The following is a 16345-nucleotide window of genomic DNA, read 5'->3' as shown; positions in this document are numbered from 1 at the left end:
TCAATGACACTCACAGAAATGCAATATAATTCTCTCAGCAACCAATGCCAGTCCCATGAAGTTAAATTTCCTTGGCATTTATAAGCATTTGTACAAGCAAAATGCTTGGTGAGAACAAGAAGGTGGAACAACTGTGCAGCGCTGACACTACGAAGCATGCCCCAAACCAGCAGGGTTTTCCACTGGCCCAGATGTGGAGCCAAGAATGCCTGCTGCATCCTTAGCTGCTGGCTCTTATTTTTTCCACAGTTACTTGTCCTTCATGGGACAGTTTCTATCTTCACCCTATAGTATGAAATGAAAGCACTGATTTTTCATATGTAGGAAAAGAAACCTACCTTGTTATTAGGAGAGCCAGAACTTTAGAGTTACAGAAGTCTCTTTTGTTTCAGCAAATACTCCCTCTTAAACCACAGACCAAAACAAATGAACTAATAATTGTATTTTATTAATGGCAGTTACCCTGTGAAGCAAACTGAGCTAAAAGCATGTCTGATTGCTTCCAAATTCCCTAGAATTCAGCTGCTATATTTTCCTCCAGGATGTGATTCCCACTCTTCCCTCAATTAGCCAAATAAACAGTGCTATGATAAATATCATTATTTACTCAACAAAGTGACCAAAATCATTATGCTGCCTTTTTTTTTTTTTTTTTAAGGTCCCAGAGGCAATAAAGCGAAAACACGCTGTGATTTATTCGGGGTACTCTGAATGGTATGTTCTGTGTCAGCAGGCAAGGAAGTAATAGGATCAGGAGAGCAGAGCAGAAATGCAATCACGTCACACTAAATAATCACAAGGCTTTTAGTTTGGGTGGTGTCTTTTAAGGGGAAAAAAAAAAAAAAAAAAAAGTAGATAAACACGACCAGCACGGCACTGGCAGGGAGCGAGGGGCACAGCGTCCCATACAAGCACTCACTGAATCATCTCTGGGAGGGGGCGGGGGGCGGAAGACCGACACATCTCAGTGCTTTTTATGAAATGCGAATGAATCACGCCGTGCCATGCCATGTTAAAACAGTCCCTGAATAATAGGTGGGGCTTAATTTCAAGAATACTTTGAAAAACAGATATTCACAAAGCAAATGTTGGAGGAAAACCGTAGAAAAAAACTAGATAGCAAAGGCTTGGAGCAGATAAAGTGGGCCATGTATTTACCCTGTCTTAACCCAGTCACTCCTATCTGGATAAAGGAAAAAAATATCTATAATTTTAAAAAATCACATCTTTTTTCCAAGGTAAGGCACAACATTCTGTATTCCCTATGATATTTTAAGGGTATTAGGGGAAATAATGAGTAAGCAGAAAGTTTCAACAAACAGCATTCTCATTTTGCCTACCGAACCTAGACGTTTTACATCAGGCCAGGTCTGGATCAAAGGGTTCAGGTGAAGAGAGAGCTGGCTTCTACCCCCAAACAGCTGCCCATGTTTCCTGAGGACTTGGAAGAAATGCAGTTCACTGTTTTGTTTCATTTTCCTTTGCACAAATCTGCTCCCACTGAACTCAAACAGAGAAAGATATTTCTGCAGAGTTCATGGATTGGATAGGGCAGAGATCCATTCTGAAGTCAAAGCCCTTGATAGCAGAATTCCTAGATGTCCAACATTTATTTTTTAATTGAAGACATCAGACAAAATAAATCTTAACTGCAAGTACAAACTGAAGCCTTTTAAAATGTGTATTGTATTTTAAGATGCTGAATCAGCATGCTTAAGCTTTAATTAAAAAAATCCACAGAATTTAAAGAATCCACAGCAATAAGAAGCTGTCTTCCTGTATACGTGCACAGAGCCCGCTCCGCACCCTCTGTGCTCCCTGCGGCGCCTGGGGCCCGCTACAGGTGGAAGGCACTCGCATGCTGGAGGTGCTCGAAAGCCAGGGGAGCCTTTTTAAGCACAGAGACATGAGCAACAGCTCCTGGTGAATCAGGGACGTTGGTAATGAATGCCCACTTGAAAACACGGTGTAAAACATTCTTTGCCTGTGCCAGCTCCAGGGGCACTCAGCTGTCAGCCTGACAAACATCCAGAACCGCAGAAACCTTCCTGTTGGAAAGAGCTCTAGGGTCACCCAGTCCCACCTTCAATTCGCCCTTCAAAGGGCAAGAATTTGTTGTGCAAAAGGCAGAAACACCATTAAAATTAAGAAACTGATGATCATTAAAAACAGACCCAGAAAAACCCGGAATGGTTAGGATTATGGGTTGGGGCTTTTTTTGCGACACAAGAGTATAAACTATAGGAAATGAAATGAGGGCCATCAATGAGAAGCAGTTTGGGTGTAAGAAACAATTATCTTTCCTGAGATAAACAATGTGACTATAACTAGTAAAATGGGCAATTCAAGAGCTATGTCAATAAGCCAGCCATCAGAAGTTATGAGTAAGTTCAAGTCATTGTCAAGTCAAACCCACAAATTACAGAGATGTACTGTCAAAAAATAATGTCAGACTGCATCAGGGACATTCCTCTTGGCATACAACAAAAGCAGATTTGTTAGATTCATCACTATTGTACGAAACAAAAGGCAAAATTTGTAAGAAACTGGGCAAAAGCGTAGCGAATATGTTACAGAACGAGGACAAGTTCCTCCATTTTTCTTTTCTCCTCTTGCTGCCAACTGCCTGCCTACTCGTCCTGACCGAGGACGGAAACACATTCAAGGCACATCACGGAAAGCTGCTTAGAGTATCTCTTAAAGGCTGTTCCGAACAGCCTTGTGCTCAAAGGAAGCAGCTAGAAACCACCACAGAGGCAGAGGCAGTATTTATGATGGGTTCCTGCCCAGCACACCAAGGCATTCGTGCAGTTCTTCCCAGGTGAAATGCTGAAGGCTCTGAGCAGGAGTCTCCAAACCGCCCTTAGGCACACCAGGAAGGGAAAAGCTCCAAGAGGCACCTGCCAGCACAAGCAAGGTCAAAAGAAATAGTGGTGGGGTGGGTGTAAGACAGTGTTTGAGGACATCGGATGGAGGACAAATACTTCTTCCTTTCAGGTATGAAACGTTCCTGCTGCACCGGAGAACAAAAGCGTGCCGCAGCAACAAGACGCCGCGGAGAGGGGAAGTTTGCCCAGGTACACCGCAAAACCAAACCGTATCGCAAAGTCAACGCCGACTGCAGGGAATGGCTGTGGCTTGTATCAGGCATTCAGTGCGTAACGGAGATAGGAAACGTTTCTTAAAAACCTGAAAGTAAATACCAACTTGCACCAGAAGTACAAAAGACAAGGACAAAGTTACGCCAAGGTCACAGGGAATAAAGCTGTGCGTTACTCGAGTCTTGTCTGATTTCTAGCAGCCACGGAGGTCGGCTGTTTGCTCAAAGGAAAGCTTTGTTAAAATTAAAATAAAAATCACCTCCAAATACAATGTTCAGAAAAAGAAAGCTCCCCCATTTGTGCAGGAGCAATTCCCATGCTGCAGCCTACAGCCGGTACTGCACCATTCCTGCAGGAACCAGCCGAGCTCTCCCTCGGCAGCAGCTCACTGCGACCAGCACTCAGGGAAACCTCGAGGTGCCCCATGCTACAGGCTCCCTGAAACAACCTGGAAGTAACCAGAACGAGTTCTGCAGCAGAATGACTTTTGTTTTTACGGCAAGCGTATTCTGCTTTTGCAGGCACTCTGGGCATGTTTCAGAAGTAAACAAAAACATCTGGACCTACTTTTCTGGACTTCGCAAAACCTCACTGTTCACCGATTTCTGAGGCTTCACACCCAGGAGTGCAAATGTAAGCAGACAATTCACAATGTTAATGCTCACGTTTGGCCTCCTGGGCCATATTTCTAAGAAAACAAGGCTGCTGTGAGTGCTGTGAGGCTTGCACACTGGGGTCCTACAGCCCCGTCCCTTCGTTCCTTCCCACCTCCGTGCTCCAGCACCGACCACTGCACGCCGGTAGCGGCTGATGGACCTGACACCTCGCTGTGCTTCACACGGCAGGAAGGGGAGGCAAAACAGGGCCACAGATTTCGAGGGACATAGCCAGCTTATCAAAGAGCATGCGAGTGAGCTTGGCGAACCTCTCTAAGCCAGCCAACGGGTGAGCAGGCGTCCCGTAGTGCTGGGTGGACGTGAGGGTGACAGCAGAGAAGTGGTTACCTGTTAGATATCGTGCCATGGATGGGTGCACTGGGATAGGGCTGCAGACACAAACCATAAATCTTTGGCTACTCTTCACTGTCCCCAGAACCCACCTTAGTTGATGTTAATTCTTACAGGTATGGATATTTGCAAATCAAGAACATCTGGGAGTAAAGTTCTAACACGATTTCTGGGACAATCCCAAAAAAGCAGGGAGAAGGATGTAGGAATTCTGGGATAGTGCTGGGTTTCCTACTGAAGACTTTTCTTTTTTTTTTTTTAATTCTTAGGGGAAAATGACTTTTGCATTCCTTTATCTTTGCTGCAGAACAGGAGCTCAAGAACATCTAGGGTGTTAATGGGTACATGTTATTTTTCTAGGACCAGTTAATAATGCCTGCACAGCTAACATGGACTGGAAGTCAAAGGTAACACACCCAACCACACAACATGACGCGACTAATCAGATTTCTTCCACTGCGACAAGTTCCGAACACAATTTGAAAATGACAAGCACTTTATGAAGTGACCCAACATCATTTAAAACCAACCTTCTTAAATGGCGCTAGAGCAATATCTGTAGCCCCAGAAGCTATATTAAAGGATTTCTGCTGCTTTTTGAATATTGCATGGAATCGTGGGATACAAAATAACCTGGGGAAATACAGCATTAGCAAAGTCACTGCTTCTGTCCCCAGGCCAGCCAGGACTCGGTCTAGCTTTACGAACAGTTTGCAGAGAAGACAAATGAATGTGAGTACCACATTCTGCACGCTTACCTCCCATCCAAAGTTTGTTTCCTTTAACGTGCTCCTTTGTACTGTCATATAAGGTCCAAATCTTTCCCCAACTTCAATCTTCTTTTTGGCCCAAATCCCTAGCCCTGCCCCTGGGATCGAAGATTCTCTGAGTTCAAAATCTGGTGGGATTGGAATGTCATCAGGAATGTAGACGGGAGCTTCATAAGGTGAGCCCTCCTTGGGAGTGAAGTCCTCGCTGGTGGGAAAGGGTGATGGAGGTCCGACAGGGATGGGGGACATAATACTGTCCTCTGTTTCCTCCTCTGCACTTTCGCCAGCAAGGAGATCAGGGTCGGTCTCGTACATATTATTTACAATCTCGCTGTCACCTAAAAGGGGAAACAGCAGAACAAAACACACTGAAATACTCACGTGAACATCAGTTAATCTCTTCTGGGGACAAAGTTTCATTAAGTCTAGTTCACACACTTCAGGGATAGGAGCAGCGGTGGAGAAAAGGCAATCCTCACTACAGAGCTCAGGTGGAACTGGGGTAGGAACACCCACACTGCCTGCACACCGCTTAGAGCTACGGCAGGATGGACGGGAGGCGAGTTGGAGGCTATCACGTTATACTGGGGCAGGGGTACTGCAGTGGCTGTCTTTCAATAAAGACAACCTAAAGAGGGAAGAAGCACAGCAGAAGTACACTCCGGGTTTGCTGCAACCATTTATTGTTTTAACTGGTTCAGCACATTTTGTAGAGGAAAGAAAAGGAGTAATTCAGATCAAATTTGGCTTAAGATTCTACAGTCACAAAGCGTAAGCCGTCTGAAGACCTGTCATCTCTTATGGTGCAGAAGCAAGAAGTGTTTGCAGGCTTGGGAAGGGCAGATGCTCACTTTTCAGCTTTCTGGGCACAGCCGCTCACTTCTGAGCAGCTCCCAGACAAAACCACCACCAGGAGCATCGCAGGTGCCTGCAGCGCTCCACACACAGGGCATCCCCTCGAACATAAAGCACCTGGGAGGCACAGCGAGTGCATGGCAATGCACGAGGGATCTCATGCACAGATTATCTCGGACCTCGAGGCAGCTAGACCCCTGCACACAAAGCTGACAGCCCCAAATTCTCTGCTCAGCCTGCCAGGAGCTGCCTGCCCAGTGCTCGGGCTGCCGGGGCTCAGCACACCACGCAGCAGAGGCTGCTGTGCCCGACCAACGCTAAGTGTTTAAAAGAAGCCCATACACCTAAAAACACAGGCCTAAGGTGCTAATTTCATACTGTTCAGAACATTGGGCTTAAAATATTTCTTTGTGTGGTCTTCCCACTGAAGCATAAGCAGAACTGCAGGTTTTTTTTCCCATGCTTCGAGTTCTTCAGATGTACAGGTGGTAGGAAAAAAATACGTAAACACATTTGAACAGGACGTCTACAGAATAAAGGCAAAATCGTCAGGAGGAGGGGTTAACACCACTAGCCAGCGCCGATACCCACATCCTGTTAGAGATGCCACGTCAGCCCTTTGATGCCTGGCATCTTCAGGGTGACTGCAGCACCCTGCAGCTCCGTGCCTACGAAACGAATGGGAATCAAACTAAAATAGGAAAGTAGGAAGGAACTGCATAGGTGCATTTGTGTGCATGAGTGTTTTTTGGGGAAAATGGCCAAACCCAAAAACCCCGAGCATAAATAGCCTTAACCCTGCAAGGCTTTTTCAAGCTTCGTTTTGCCAGACCAATTAGGAAATGAGCACAATGTTAGCAAGCACAAATTATTACACTTCAGAGAATTACAAGTCAATTACATTACTAAACCCGTAACAACACGCATCCATCTTCTGCTTTGATATTGGCTTGTACAAGCTAAAAATATTCCTCAAACATCCCTTCCTCTTCCATCACTTTCCAAAAACAAGTAAATAATCGGAGACAGGTTTACCAGAACGCACTGAAGGGCAACCGAAGAAGAAAGCTTTGTGAGCAGGGAACTGGACTGGGGCGAGATGTTTTCAGGAAGATACTCTAAGGCAGAAAATGTCAGGTTGCCGCATCCAGCGAGCTTCACGCAGGGATTTCACAGCGGAGTTGTCCTGCTGCCCACCTTATGGAGCAGCCCAGGGCCAAGCCCCCAAGGCTGCCTCGCCGTAAGGGAGCACAGGGCATCCTCGAGCCGCTCCCTGCTGCACAGCCGGGATTCCCCGAGGCCCCAGGAGCTGCCCTCCTCCTCCTCCTCCTCGCAGACACTTGGCCACACTCACACATCGGCAGCCGGGCCAGGACGGCCGTCACTCTGCGTTGACGCTTCCCTCCCTGCCACCAGGCCAGCAAACGCGGAGAATCAGAGCTGAGCAGATGTCGGAGCTTGGATCCCAAGAACACATTTCATTTCCCTATTTTCGTTACCAAATACTCGAAAATTTTCAAAATTAATTGTCTCCTTAGTTCGTTTACTTTCCTGACCATACAAAATTTTGAAGTTTACGTCTTTTGATTACCAAATGAGTAAGTTTTGTTTTGTTTTAAACAGAATTCCACAAAGAAAGAAAACTTTGGGTTTTGACCAACTTTCCCTTGGACTCGCATATGGTGAAATTCCCACAGTCAAACCACATTCTGTTGCATTTCTGCTCGGCATACACTTATGAAATGCAATTATTATTATTGTGAGGCTATGCTGAAAGCTCCCATTGAGCCTGATTAGCCAGCCCTGCTCAGAAGAGAGCTCCTTCTGCAAAGAATTTACCAACAGATGGAAGGGGAAACGCTTTGCTCCAGTCTTACAGACAGGACACGCAGCCACGGGGAGAACACACAGGTTGCTAACAGGAGCTAGAAAATGAGCCCCAGGCCTTAGCTTATCGTGTCCGAATCCTTCTCCTCCTCCCAATAAAGGCTAAACAAAGAGAAGCCGTCAGCCCCCCAGACTTCCAGCACAGCTCCTGTCTGAATAAAGTGCCCTTCACCAGAACTTCCAGCCTCGCAAACCCCTATGGTAACTATGATGGGAGGAGATTGTGGGTTTGGGGTGGTATTTTTTGGTTTTGTTTTATTTTTCAGTAAAGTGACAAACCCAGAGCAGGGTCATTTGTAAGAGCACAGCCCTGGTTTGCAATGCAACTGGTTCTCTCCTCACTCGCTGGAAGGCCAAGTTCTTGAGTTCTTTTTAAGACTCCAAAAATGTGCTACACAACAGCATGCAATTTATTTTCTAATGTTCTGTTCTGTTGATTTATTTATTCAAGGTCTGATGTTACAGGTTTATAATTGTAGCGACCATTCTCAAACATTTTTTGGGGCAGCCAAAACCAAAACCAAATCAGAGGCAAAAAGAAAAAAATATCCAACAGAAAAACCCTAACACCCTGCTCTGCAGCTCCTCGAAGCCACCCAGCACCTCCATCCCGACACGAACCCCTGAGCCAGGCGGGGCGGCGGCACCAGGGAGACCCCAGGCTCATGGCGAACACACCAAGAGATTCACCAACAGATACGGCACTGACAGATTGTGAGGACAGAAAAGAGGATTTGGGCTAATTCCACCTGACCTCCTGCGTAACTCAGACCAGAGGGCTCCCCTGAATTATTTCCGTCTTCAAGATCAGAAGGTGACACGTAGCTCATCTCTGAGGCGGCACAAACCACCCTGTTCCAGGGTTTCCCAGCCCCACGTTGGCCCAACAGCAATTCCTGCTGGGGATAAAGAAGGGCCGGACGCCTTCCCCCAGCCGCACAAAGCCGCGGTTCGGCAGCAAGTGCTAATGGGGGAATTGTAAGGCCCTTTGTCTCCTCTCTCCCTGGCAAGCCGTCTGCCTCCTTTTTCCCTTCTGCATTCAACGCCTCCCCCTTTTCAATTTTTGAGGATGTCACCTCTTAACCTCTTGAATAAGCTACATAGGATAGAATATCTTTCGCTGAACTGTGTGTTTGCAACCCTTTTAAGGCTCCTGACTGAACCATCTGTGGGTTTTCAACAACTTTTTTGAACTACCTATGGCAGAACCAGCCATAGGATCCTGGGATCATCCACGTGAGTGCTAAACCCGGAGATAAGGGACCCAAAGGGACTGCTGAAGGCAGCGGGCCTCATCTTTGGGATGCATCTACCTCTTCAGACTGCTAGTGCCAGACAGGGCCTTTTCCAGCTTTTGAGACCTTTCTCATACAAAGAATAACACTTCAATATCATAAACCATACTTAAGCAAGCAGTTGTTCAGGCACCGCAAACCTGTCTGAATACAGAGTTATCAGGACTGGGCTCACGTTCCCTATTTCCCGTTTCTGACTAACGATGCACGTGCACACAAACACATTGAGCTCCAACTTCCCAGTGCACAAAGATTGTTAACTATATTTCCCTCTAATTAAAAAAGCGCCCTTTCACTCTCAAGGTTTGAGATTAAGAAGAAAATAAGTTTCAGACATCTTCCCTGAAAGCTCCGAGGAAATGAAAAAGGAATTACTGTGTTACTGTATGTACACCTTCAAAGCTTTCTGCCAGATCAATTGGAGCGCTGGCTTGTATATAAAAATATCCTACCTGAACTGAGTGTGACGAGCTGATATTCACCTACCCCAGACCAAACTGCGCAGAACTCATTTTACTTCCAAATATCGAGGGTTAGGTGGTAACAGAAATTTGGTAAAATGTTAAAGCAATATTCTGAAATACCAGTCAGTAAGAAATTGTGTAAAACAACAACGGTTCCACTCAGATTACAGTTACTGGAAGTTAGTTTCAGCTGCAACATAAAAAAAAAAACCATAGTTAATAATCATTAAAATTATTCTTTAATTAATAAAAAATACCAGATTCCCCATGAGCTAGTGCATCAGGTTTCCGGCACGCCTTCCAGCCACTGGCTGGAACCAGCGTGGCCGATTATCTCCTTCCAGCTCCAGAGTTCACAGAGCAAAAAGTGATGTCTGTCAGTACCCAACTTTTCTGCACCAAACAAAAGATACTGTGTGTGTGGAAGGGGAAAAGCACCTCAAGGTATCGCAGGCAGTGGTTAGCTATGCACCAAAATGTTATTCTAAGGAGGCAGTCTCGGAGCAGAACTCCTGGAAGAGGTGCGCTGAAATGCAGAATCAAATTTAATAGAGGGAACGGTGCAAGAGAAGTGGCAAGCAACCAAGGCGGATGAATAAACTGCCTTGGAAAAAGGCAGGCTTTGAGGAGGTGCTGAGCACTGACCGAGCAATCAGCTGAAATTTCCATTTCAGATTCTGGAAATCCTGCCTGATGGGAATAAAACTGGTATTAGACAGAGACTAATTTATTAATTTAAGGTTAAATAGTTTGTCACCCAACAGAAAAGGACGCATGGGCTGAACAACTGCTCCTCCCTCATTAAAAAAAAGCTATTGCCACCAAAGAGGCATACCCTAAGTAAATCTCAATCAGTCCCACGCACAGGGATGGATGCCTGAGCTGTTGGCAGCCCCAGAGATCTGCAGGGAGCCAGCAGAGCATGGGAGGGTACAGAAAGCTCCAGGGGCCTTGAGGTTTGCCCATGGTGCCATGAGCATCCTGCTTGCTGGGGCCACGCCTGGTGCTGGCTGCTTTGCCGAGAGGTGCTGAGGCCTCCCTGCTGCTCTGCTCCTGCCTGGGATGGTGCCAGCACCAGCACAAACACAAAATAATCACAAAATTGAGAAGCAAGGTATGCAACCAGCTCTGAACGTGCTACAGGCCCCTAATGGCCAGCCCAGGGAGCCTGAGGGACGTAGGAGATAGGAAGATTTCGAGTGAAAATGGTAGACTCGGGGTAATCGAGTCTGGGGGTTGTTCCAGGAGGAGTCGATCGTGGAGCTACAACATTCAAATGTAACGGAAACGGGGCTTTTTTCATCCAGAAAGGAGAAAAAAAAAAAAGCAAGGGAGGGAAACAGATGAAGGGGAAAAGAAAAACACATTTGTCATACAATACAAGTAGCTGAAGTATTTTGGGAACAGATTTGCCATCTCTCAATTAAACATGAGGCAGCATGACTGTGCTTTCATTGCACAGTAGTTTCCACTATGATAACAAGTCCAACAACCGCCTCATTGTGGGCCGTGCAGGAACGAGAGGGACTCCCACAGTGCATATTAATGACTGACCTCTGATGTAATCGGGGGGAAAGCAGCACCCAACAAAAATTACAGTTTTCACGGCAGCATGGCAGGCAGCTCTCCCTGCCAGACACAAACTGTCAGGGGAGAGCAGCTGAAGCGGCCAGGCTCAGGCGGGGTACGCACACTGCATCTCCTCTGTATCCTCAGAATACACCTTCTGTATGGAAGGCACATCTCCTCCTCCTCCCTTTTTTTTTTTTTTTATGGCTAGTACAGATTTTCCTGAGTTCATGCCTAAGAAACCTGGTGGCAGACTGCACGGCAGAAGAGGATTTTGATTCATTTGCCAACATTTTTTGCCCCAGCTTTGGAGAAGTACAGAGAACTGCCTGCTTGGGTTTACAAACGTTTCCTCTGCTAAAAAGCGCAACCCTCCTTACTCAAACATGTCACCAGAAACAAGCTTTCATAAGTATTATATGCTCCATAATCCTGAAAATACTTGTGGTTGCTGTAAATGTTTTCTCTCCTGGTATTAGCAAGTCAAATTATTTTCTACTCTATGATTAGCCTCTTTTGCACTTAAGAAACAGGAATTCCAACCGAGTTGAAAAGCAAAACTAGGTTTAGTGGAGCATGACCTGTGAAAAATTTCAAATGACACAAGTATAAAGACGCCTCACTTCTGAACACTGTTAATTTAATCTCTTATATGGGATAATCAGGCCAGTCCTGATTAAATCGTAATTTACTCTGAAGTTGAGCCCACATTTGACTAACCTCATATTTCAAGAAAAATCATTAAACACAGGTAATCTCTTCCTTCTGCCTTTTCAGCTGCTAAAATCAGTTATCAGGGGCTGGCAGCAGGCACAAAATGAAAACGAAAATTATCTTTTTCAGCCACAACAGTTGTGATACAAGAGAGCACAGGGGATCCGCATGAGCAGAACCAGCACCCAGGTGTGTGCACCACGTCAGCTCTTTAGCTCAGCAGCTTTTACGTGGCATTTTTTTCACCTGCTGGGGCTGCCAGAGGAAGCGAGAGCCATTCCTGTCTCTGTCGCTCCAAGCAGAGAATGGCCACATGACCACATCTGATGTGCCTGAAACACAGAGATGTGCTACCACTCCTCCAGTACGGATTAAGCCTGCTGAAGTTCTGGTTATGGCACTGCTGACAGTGCTGCAATCACTGCACTGTGCTGCAGAACCTCCCACATTGCCCTTGCTGAGCGCCGTGCCATTTACCAACCTCAGCGTTCCTCCACCTTACTCTAGAGGTAGCACAACTGGCACAGTAAGAGCAGAGAACATTTTCCTGTCTAGAAACAATCTTCAGCTCTGCCGAGTTTCGTCACAAGTTATCTGGCTGTGATTCGAGAGCTCCATGGGATGCTGCATTCACCGACAACCGTGCTGTCCTACATCTGCCCCTCTTCCAACGGCGAGTATTTCAGTGCTCTGGAATGTCTGGTTATGTGAAAAGCAGTACAGAAATACAACTTGACCTTATTGTTATTGTCATGAAACTAAAATTAGTCCTTCAAAGCTCACTAGCAAAATTACTCAATAAAAAGACCCATTGAAAAGTTGTTTCCACAGATAATCAGATATGGGCACAGGCTTAAAATCTGTGTGACACCAATGAGGTTCCTGCAACAATGAAAGTGATGCTTTGGTATTGGTGAGAGACCTCATGAATAATCTCTTTAGCAGCTGTAATGAAAGAAAAAAGTAATCGAATGTTAAAGGAAATGTTTGTAAAGGAAACAATGTGGTAGATTCAGGGCAGGGTTCTCCTTGGGTTTGTACTCGTTTTTTAATATGCTTATTAATATTACTATATAAAAGTCTGCAGAGGAAATATCTATTCATCTGAAACAACAAGGCATCTTTTATATTCACAGGCCATCTCCGACTCCTCGGCTCGGGAAACTTTCGGAGCACACCAAGAAGGAATTCCTCTCAGGCAACCAACGTCTGACCAGTAAGCACGATCTTCCGTGGATTGCACTGACCTTGAAATAAACATAAAGCTGGGCCCAATCCCACATTCCTCCCGCACGCAGAACTCCCATTGAGAGCACTGGGGATATTAAGAGCAAAGAGAACACAGGACTGAGCCCATAACACTTTTGTCATACTCCATGGCATTATGCTGTTGGCTGACACTCGGTGACTTTCCAAGCTGAAATTTGGCAGCCAGCTCCAGAACGGGATGTTCACAGAAAACAGCTCATTTCTACTTGCGCGTAAAATAACAACCGGCTCAAGTCCACGATGCTGCCAGGTCAGAGGATTCTCTTGTAGAATCGGTTTGTATTAATACAATATACATGTAAAAAGCTGATATTTTCATTTTCCAAATGACAAGGAGAAGAATCACAGCCTCCTGCTGAATTCATACTCTGCTTCAGAAGCTCACCCGGAATATCAGTCTCAAGACGAGTTTGAGCAAAATGGTAAAACAAAATAAAATACACATGTATAAGCACAGGGGATTATGACTGTGTGTCTGAGACTGAAATAACACAGTGATAAATAGACTCTTGGCCTTAGGGATTAACTGGTAGGTGAAAGTCTTCTTACACCATTATTCCAACTCTGCAGCTCATTCCTAGCTCTAAGTTCAGAAAGGCACCAGGGTCCTGCCTTAAGTGCTTGTTCCTGGGCTACTTCGATATGAAAGGCATCATCAGAAAGCACCCACTGGGCCAGGAGCTCTCTGGGACCTGGTTTCACTGGTCCGAGGCCAGGAGGGCACTGGGCAATGTCCAGCAGCTTCTGCAAGGGGACCAGGAACGTCAGCAGCACCTTTAGGGCCCCTCGGCACATACCCCAGCTCCTGCACTGCATGGATTTCCCTTTAGAAACATTTCCCAGGGCAGAACGGAGAAAGAAAGCGATCGAACAGGAAAAAGCCCGGCTACACTGCCACGTTAGAGAGAAGGCAGGGAGCACTTCGCATGTCCAGAGACAAGACCGTACACATTTCTGAGCGGGGTGACAGGAGTCTGTGCCTATCTGCTGCACGCTCAGGATGTTTCATCAGAGGGGGAAAAGAAAAAAAAAAAAAAAAAAAAAAGGCATTTTTATGACTGATTTGTAGACCAGCAGAGCTTGAACAAATCATCATCACAGCCTAATTCAGCCAGGAGTGCAAACACTCACATTTAAGCAACCATGTGCTTAGCTGCTGCCAGCAGCTGCCAGGGCTCATTACCTCTCGGCACCGCGCTGCCCACCTACGATTTACTCGAGGTGCTTCACACCCAGGAGCTGCACCACGGCCTCCCCACGAGCCTTGGTCCCGTCCTGCCACGTCCTGCCAGGCCTAGGCCACCCAGCAGCCACGGGCCCAAAGGTGGGAGCCGGGCACCCACCCGAGCGGGGGCTTTGGAGCTGCGAGCGATCGCAGAGATCAGATTGCCACCTGATGGCCGCAGCTGAAATACAATAGAAAACCGGAAACCTGCCTGTGCCGAATCTGTCTGTCCTCAGTTACAAAAAAGCTGGTTTCCAGACGTTTCAAGCTCCACGTGCCAGTGGCCGGTGAGCTCTGCCACACGCCGCCTCACGCGGCGCAGCCGAGGTGCCCGACGTGCAGCCCCCCAGGAGCAGTTCCCTCACACCCCGACACCAAGGACAAGGGGTGCCCGGCCACAAGGCAGCTCTCACACGAGGGTCAGTCCCCACCAACCCACCCACTGCCACAGACAAGGGGGCAGTGGGGGTTATAATGCCCAGAGAGCCAGGTTAAGACAAGGGACCAAAAATTCAGTCCGAGACCCTCTCTGGAAGGTAGCCTGAAGGTAGCCTTTCCTACCTCCGGAAAGGATGTGAAGTCCTGCCAGAACTGTGGTGACGGGAATTAGTCCTAATTCACCGAGTGTGGGGCTGAAGCATTAAATGCCTCGTGGCCATATACAAATGACATATCCTCCATCCACAGACCGCAGTCACTTAGTTTTTAATGGCTGCGTAGAAAGGACAATAAGGAATGAGTTACTTCAGGTTCTTGAACCCGTCACAAGGTTTCTTCCTCCTGTTCTGTTGGTTGCAGGGACCTCTCCCCTCATGGGAGCTGTACGGGCCGAGCACACGGTGCCTGCGGTGAGCAGGGCGCAGCCAGCAGCCGCCACAGGCGCTGCCCAAGGGCCGCCTCCTGCGCGCACGGTGGGGCCAGAGGCCTACGGGGCAACCTTCAGCTCCCGCAGGAGGAAAAGCAAATTTATTTCAAATGGTCATTTAGGAACCTCTCTCATTCATTCAAATCCCTTATCTTCACAAGATGTTAGAGCTGGAAAAAGCAAGCCTATTTATTCCATAGAAAATACCCATAGGTTTTCGGTCTTCCTGAATTTATTATCTGAAGTAGCTGGTACGCGCTGGTTAAAACTAACGAGGGACGATCACAGGGCTAGGCAAAGCCCCAATACTTCACTTTTCCAGCCCAGGATGCCAGGGCTGCGACAGGTGTAGTCCCCTAACCCCTGGCCTGACAGAGCGGGATGTGAAGTGATCCCAACACACACACACATTTAGAGGACTATTCCTGGAACCTCGTATTTATATATGCCATTGAAATCAGGAGGAGACGCAAGTTTTAACACATTTCCTGTGCAAAATTTCAGAAAAGGGCCTCCCAGAAACCCTTCTCTCACCAGAGGAAACCTCCGCAGTTAGCGCTGTGTTTGCGTGTCCCAGCCTGGCACTCGAGCTGTGCGGTGTCTGCGACTGGTGCTAAGGACATCATGCACGGAGCTGCCCCGACTCAATGCAGGACTGCCACAGAACGCATTAGGAAATAATTTAGTCCCGGAGAATCCAACTGCAGGGTTATTCAGAGACCGAGACAGTGAGGGATGAGCCAGGACAAGGGGACGGGACAAACGAAAGGAAAAGCACGACGAAAAACAAACACTTTCAAAGAAAACACCTTTTCCATGTTTAACTTGTATATTCATTTTTCAAGTTTCACATTCATCGCCTGTTTTTGCCTTGATTGTAATTATACCCCTCAAAGCTGATTCAAGTTATTTTATAAAATAGAAGCAGGAAACAACTTGTGTCAGAAGTGAGCTGTGAGAACAGATAATGACCGAGTGCAGAGCAGAAGAGTCGGACGTATTTTTCAATGTGTTTTAAAAAATAGTCACTTCAATGCTTGGCTGCAAGAACAACAGGTATTAGGGATTTAAAGTGCATTTGGTTTTAGGTAAAAAAAAAAAATTAAGTGTTTTCTTTTATTACAGGATTTCTGCTGGCAGAAATGAAGAATAAAGCTTGAAACACTATTTCAATGTGTTCCTTAATACGCATTTTCCTCTAGTAAAACCAGCAGGGAAAGTGTCCAAATTACTCTCCACTAAATGCCAGTATTATATTTCCAGTAAAAGTCTAGTTCAACCAGGCATCAAAAATATTTCCACATCAGATCCTTTTAGAATCAAA

General features: G+C 46.4%; 1 protein-coding gene across 3 annotated transcripts in view; it reads right to left on the bottom strand.

The window, feature by feature from the left end:
• The window catches only part of PRDM16 (PR/SET domain 16), a 282537-nt gene that overhangs the window by 170432 nt on the left and 95760 nt on the right, over positions 1-16345 (bottom strand). For all 3 annotated transcript variants that reach the window (XM_082777087.1, XM_082777085.1, XM_082777086.1), the window contains exon 2: positions 4867-5216. In XM_082777087.1, coding sequence (XP_082633213.1) covers positions 4867-5216 — 350 coding nt within the window. The remainder of the gene's footprint in view (positions 1-4866; positions 5217-16345) is intronic.

This window comes from Aythya marila (assembly GCF_965140915.1).
Source record: "Aythya marila genome assembly, chromosome: 21".
In the NCBI taxonomy this organism is placed as follows: Eukaryota; Metazoa; Chordata; class Aves; order Anseriformes; family Anatidae; genus Aythya; species Aythya marila.
Note: the sequence above shows the minus strand (reverse complement) of the source record. Positions and strands in the feature narration are given on the sequence as shown.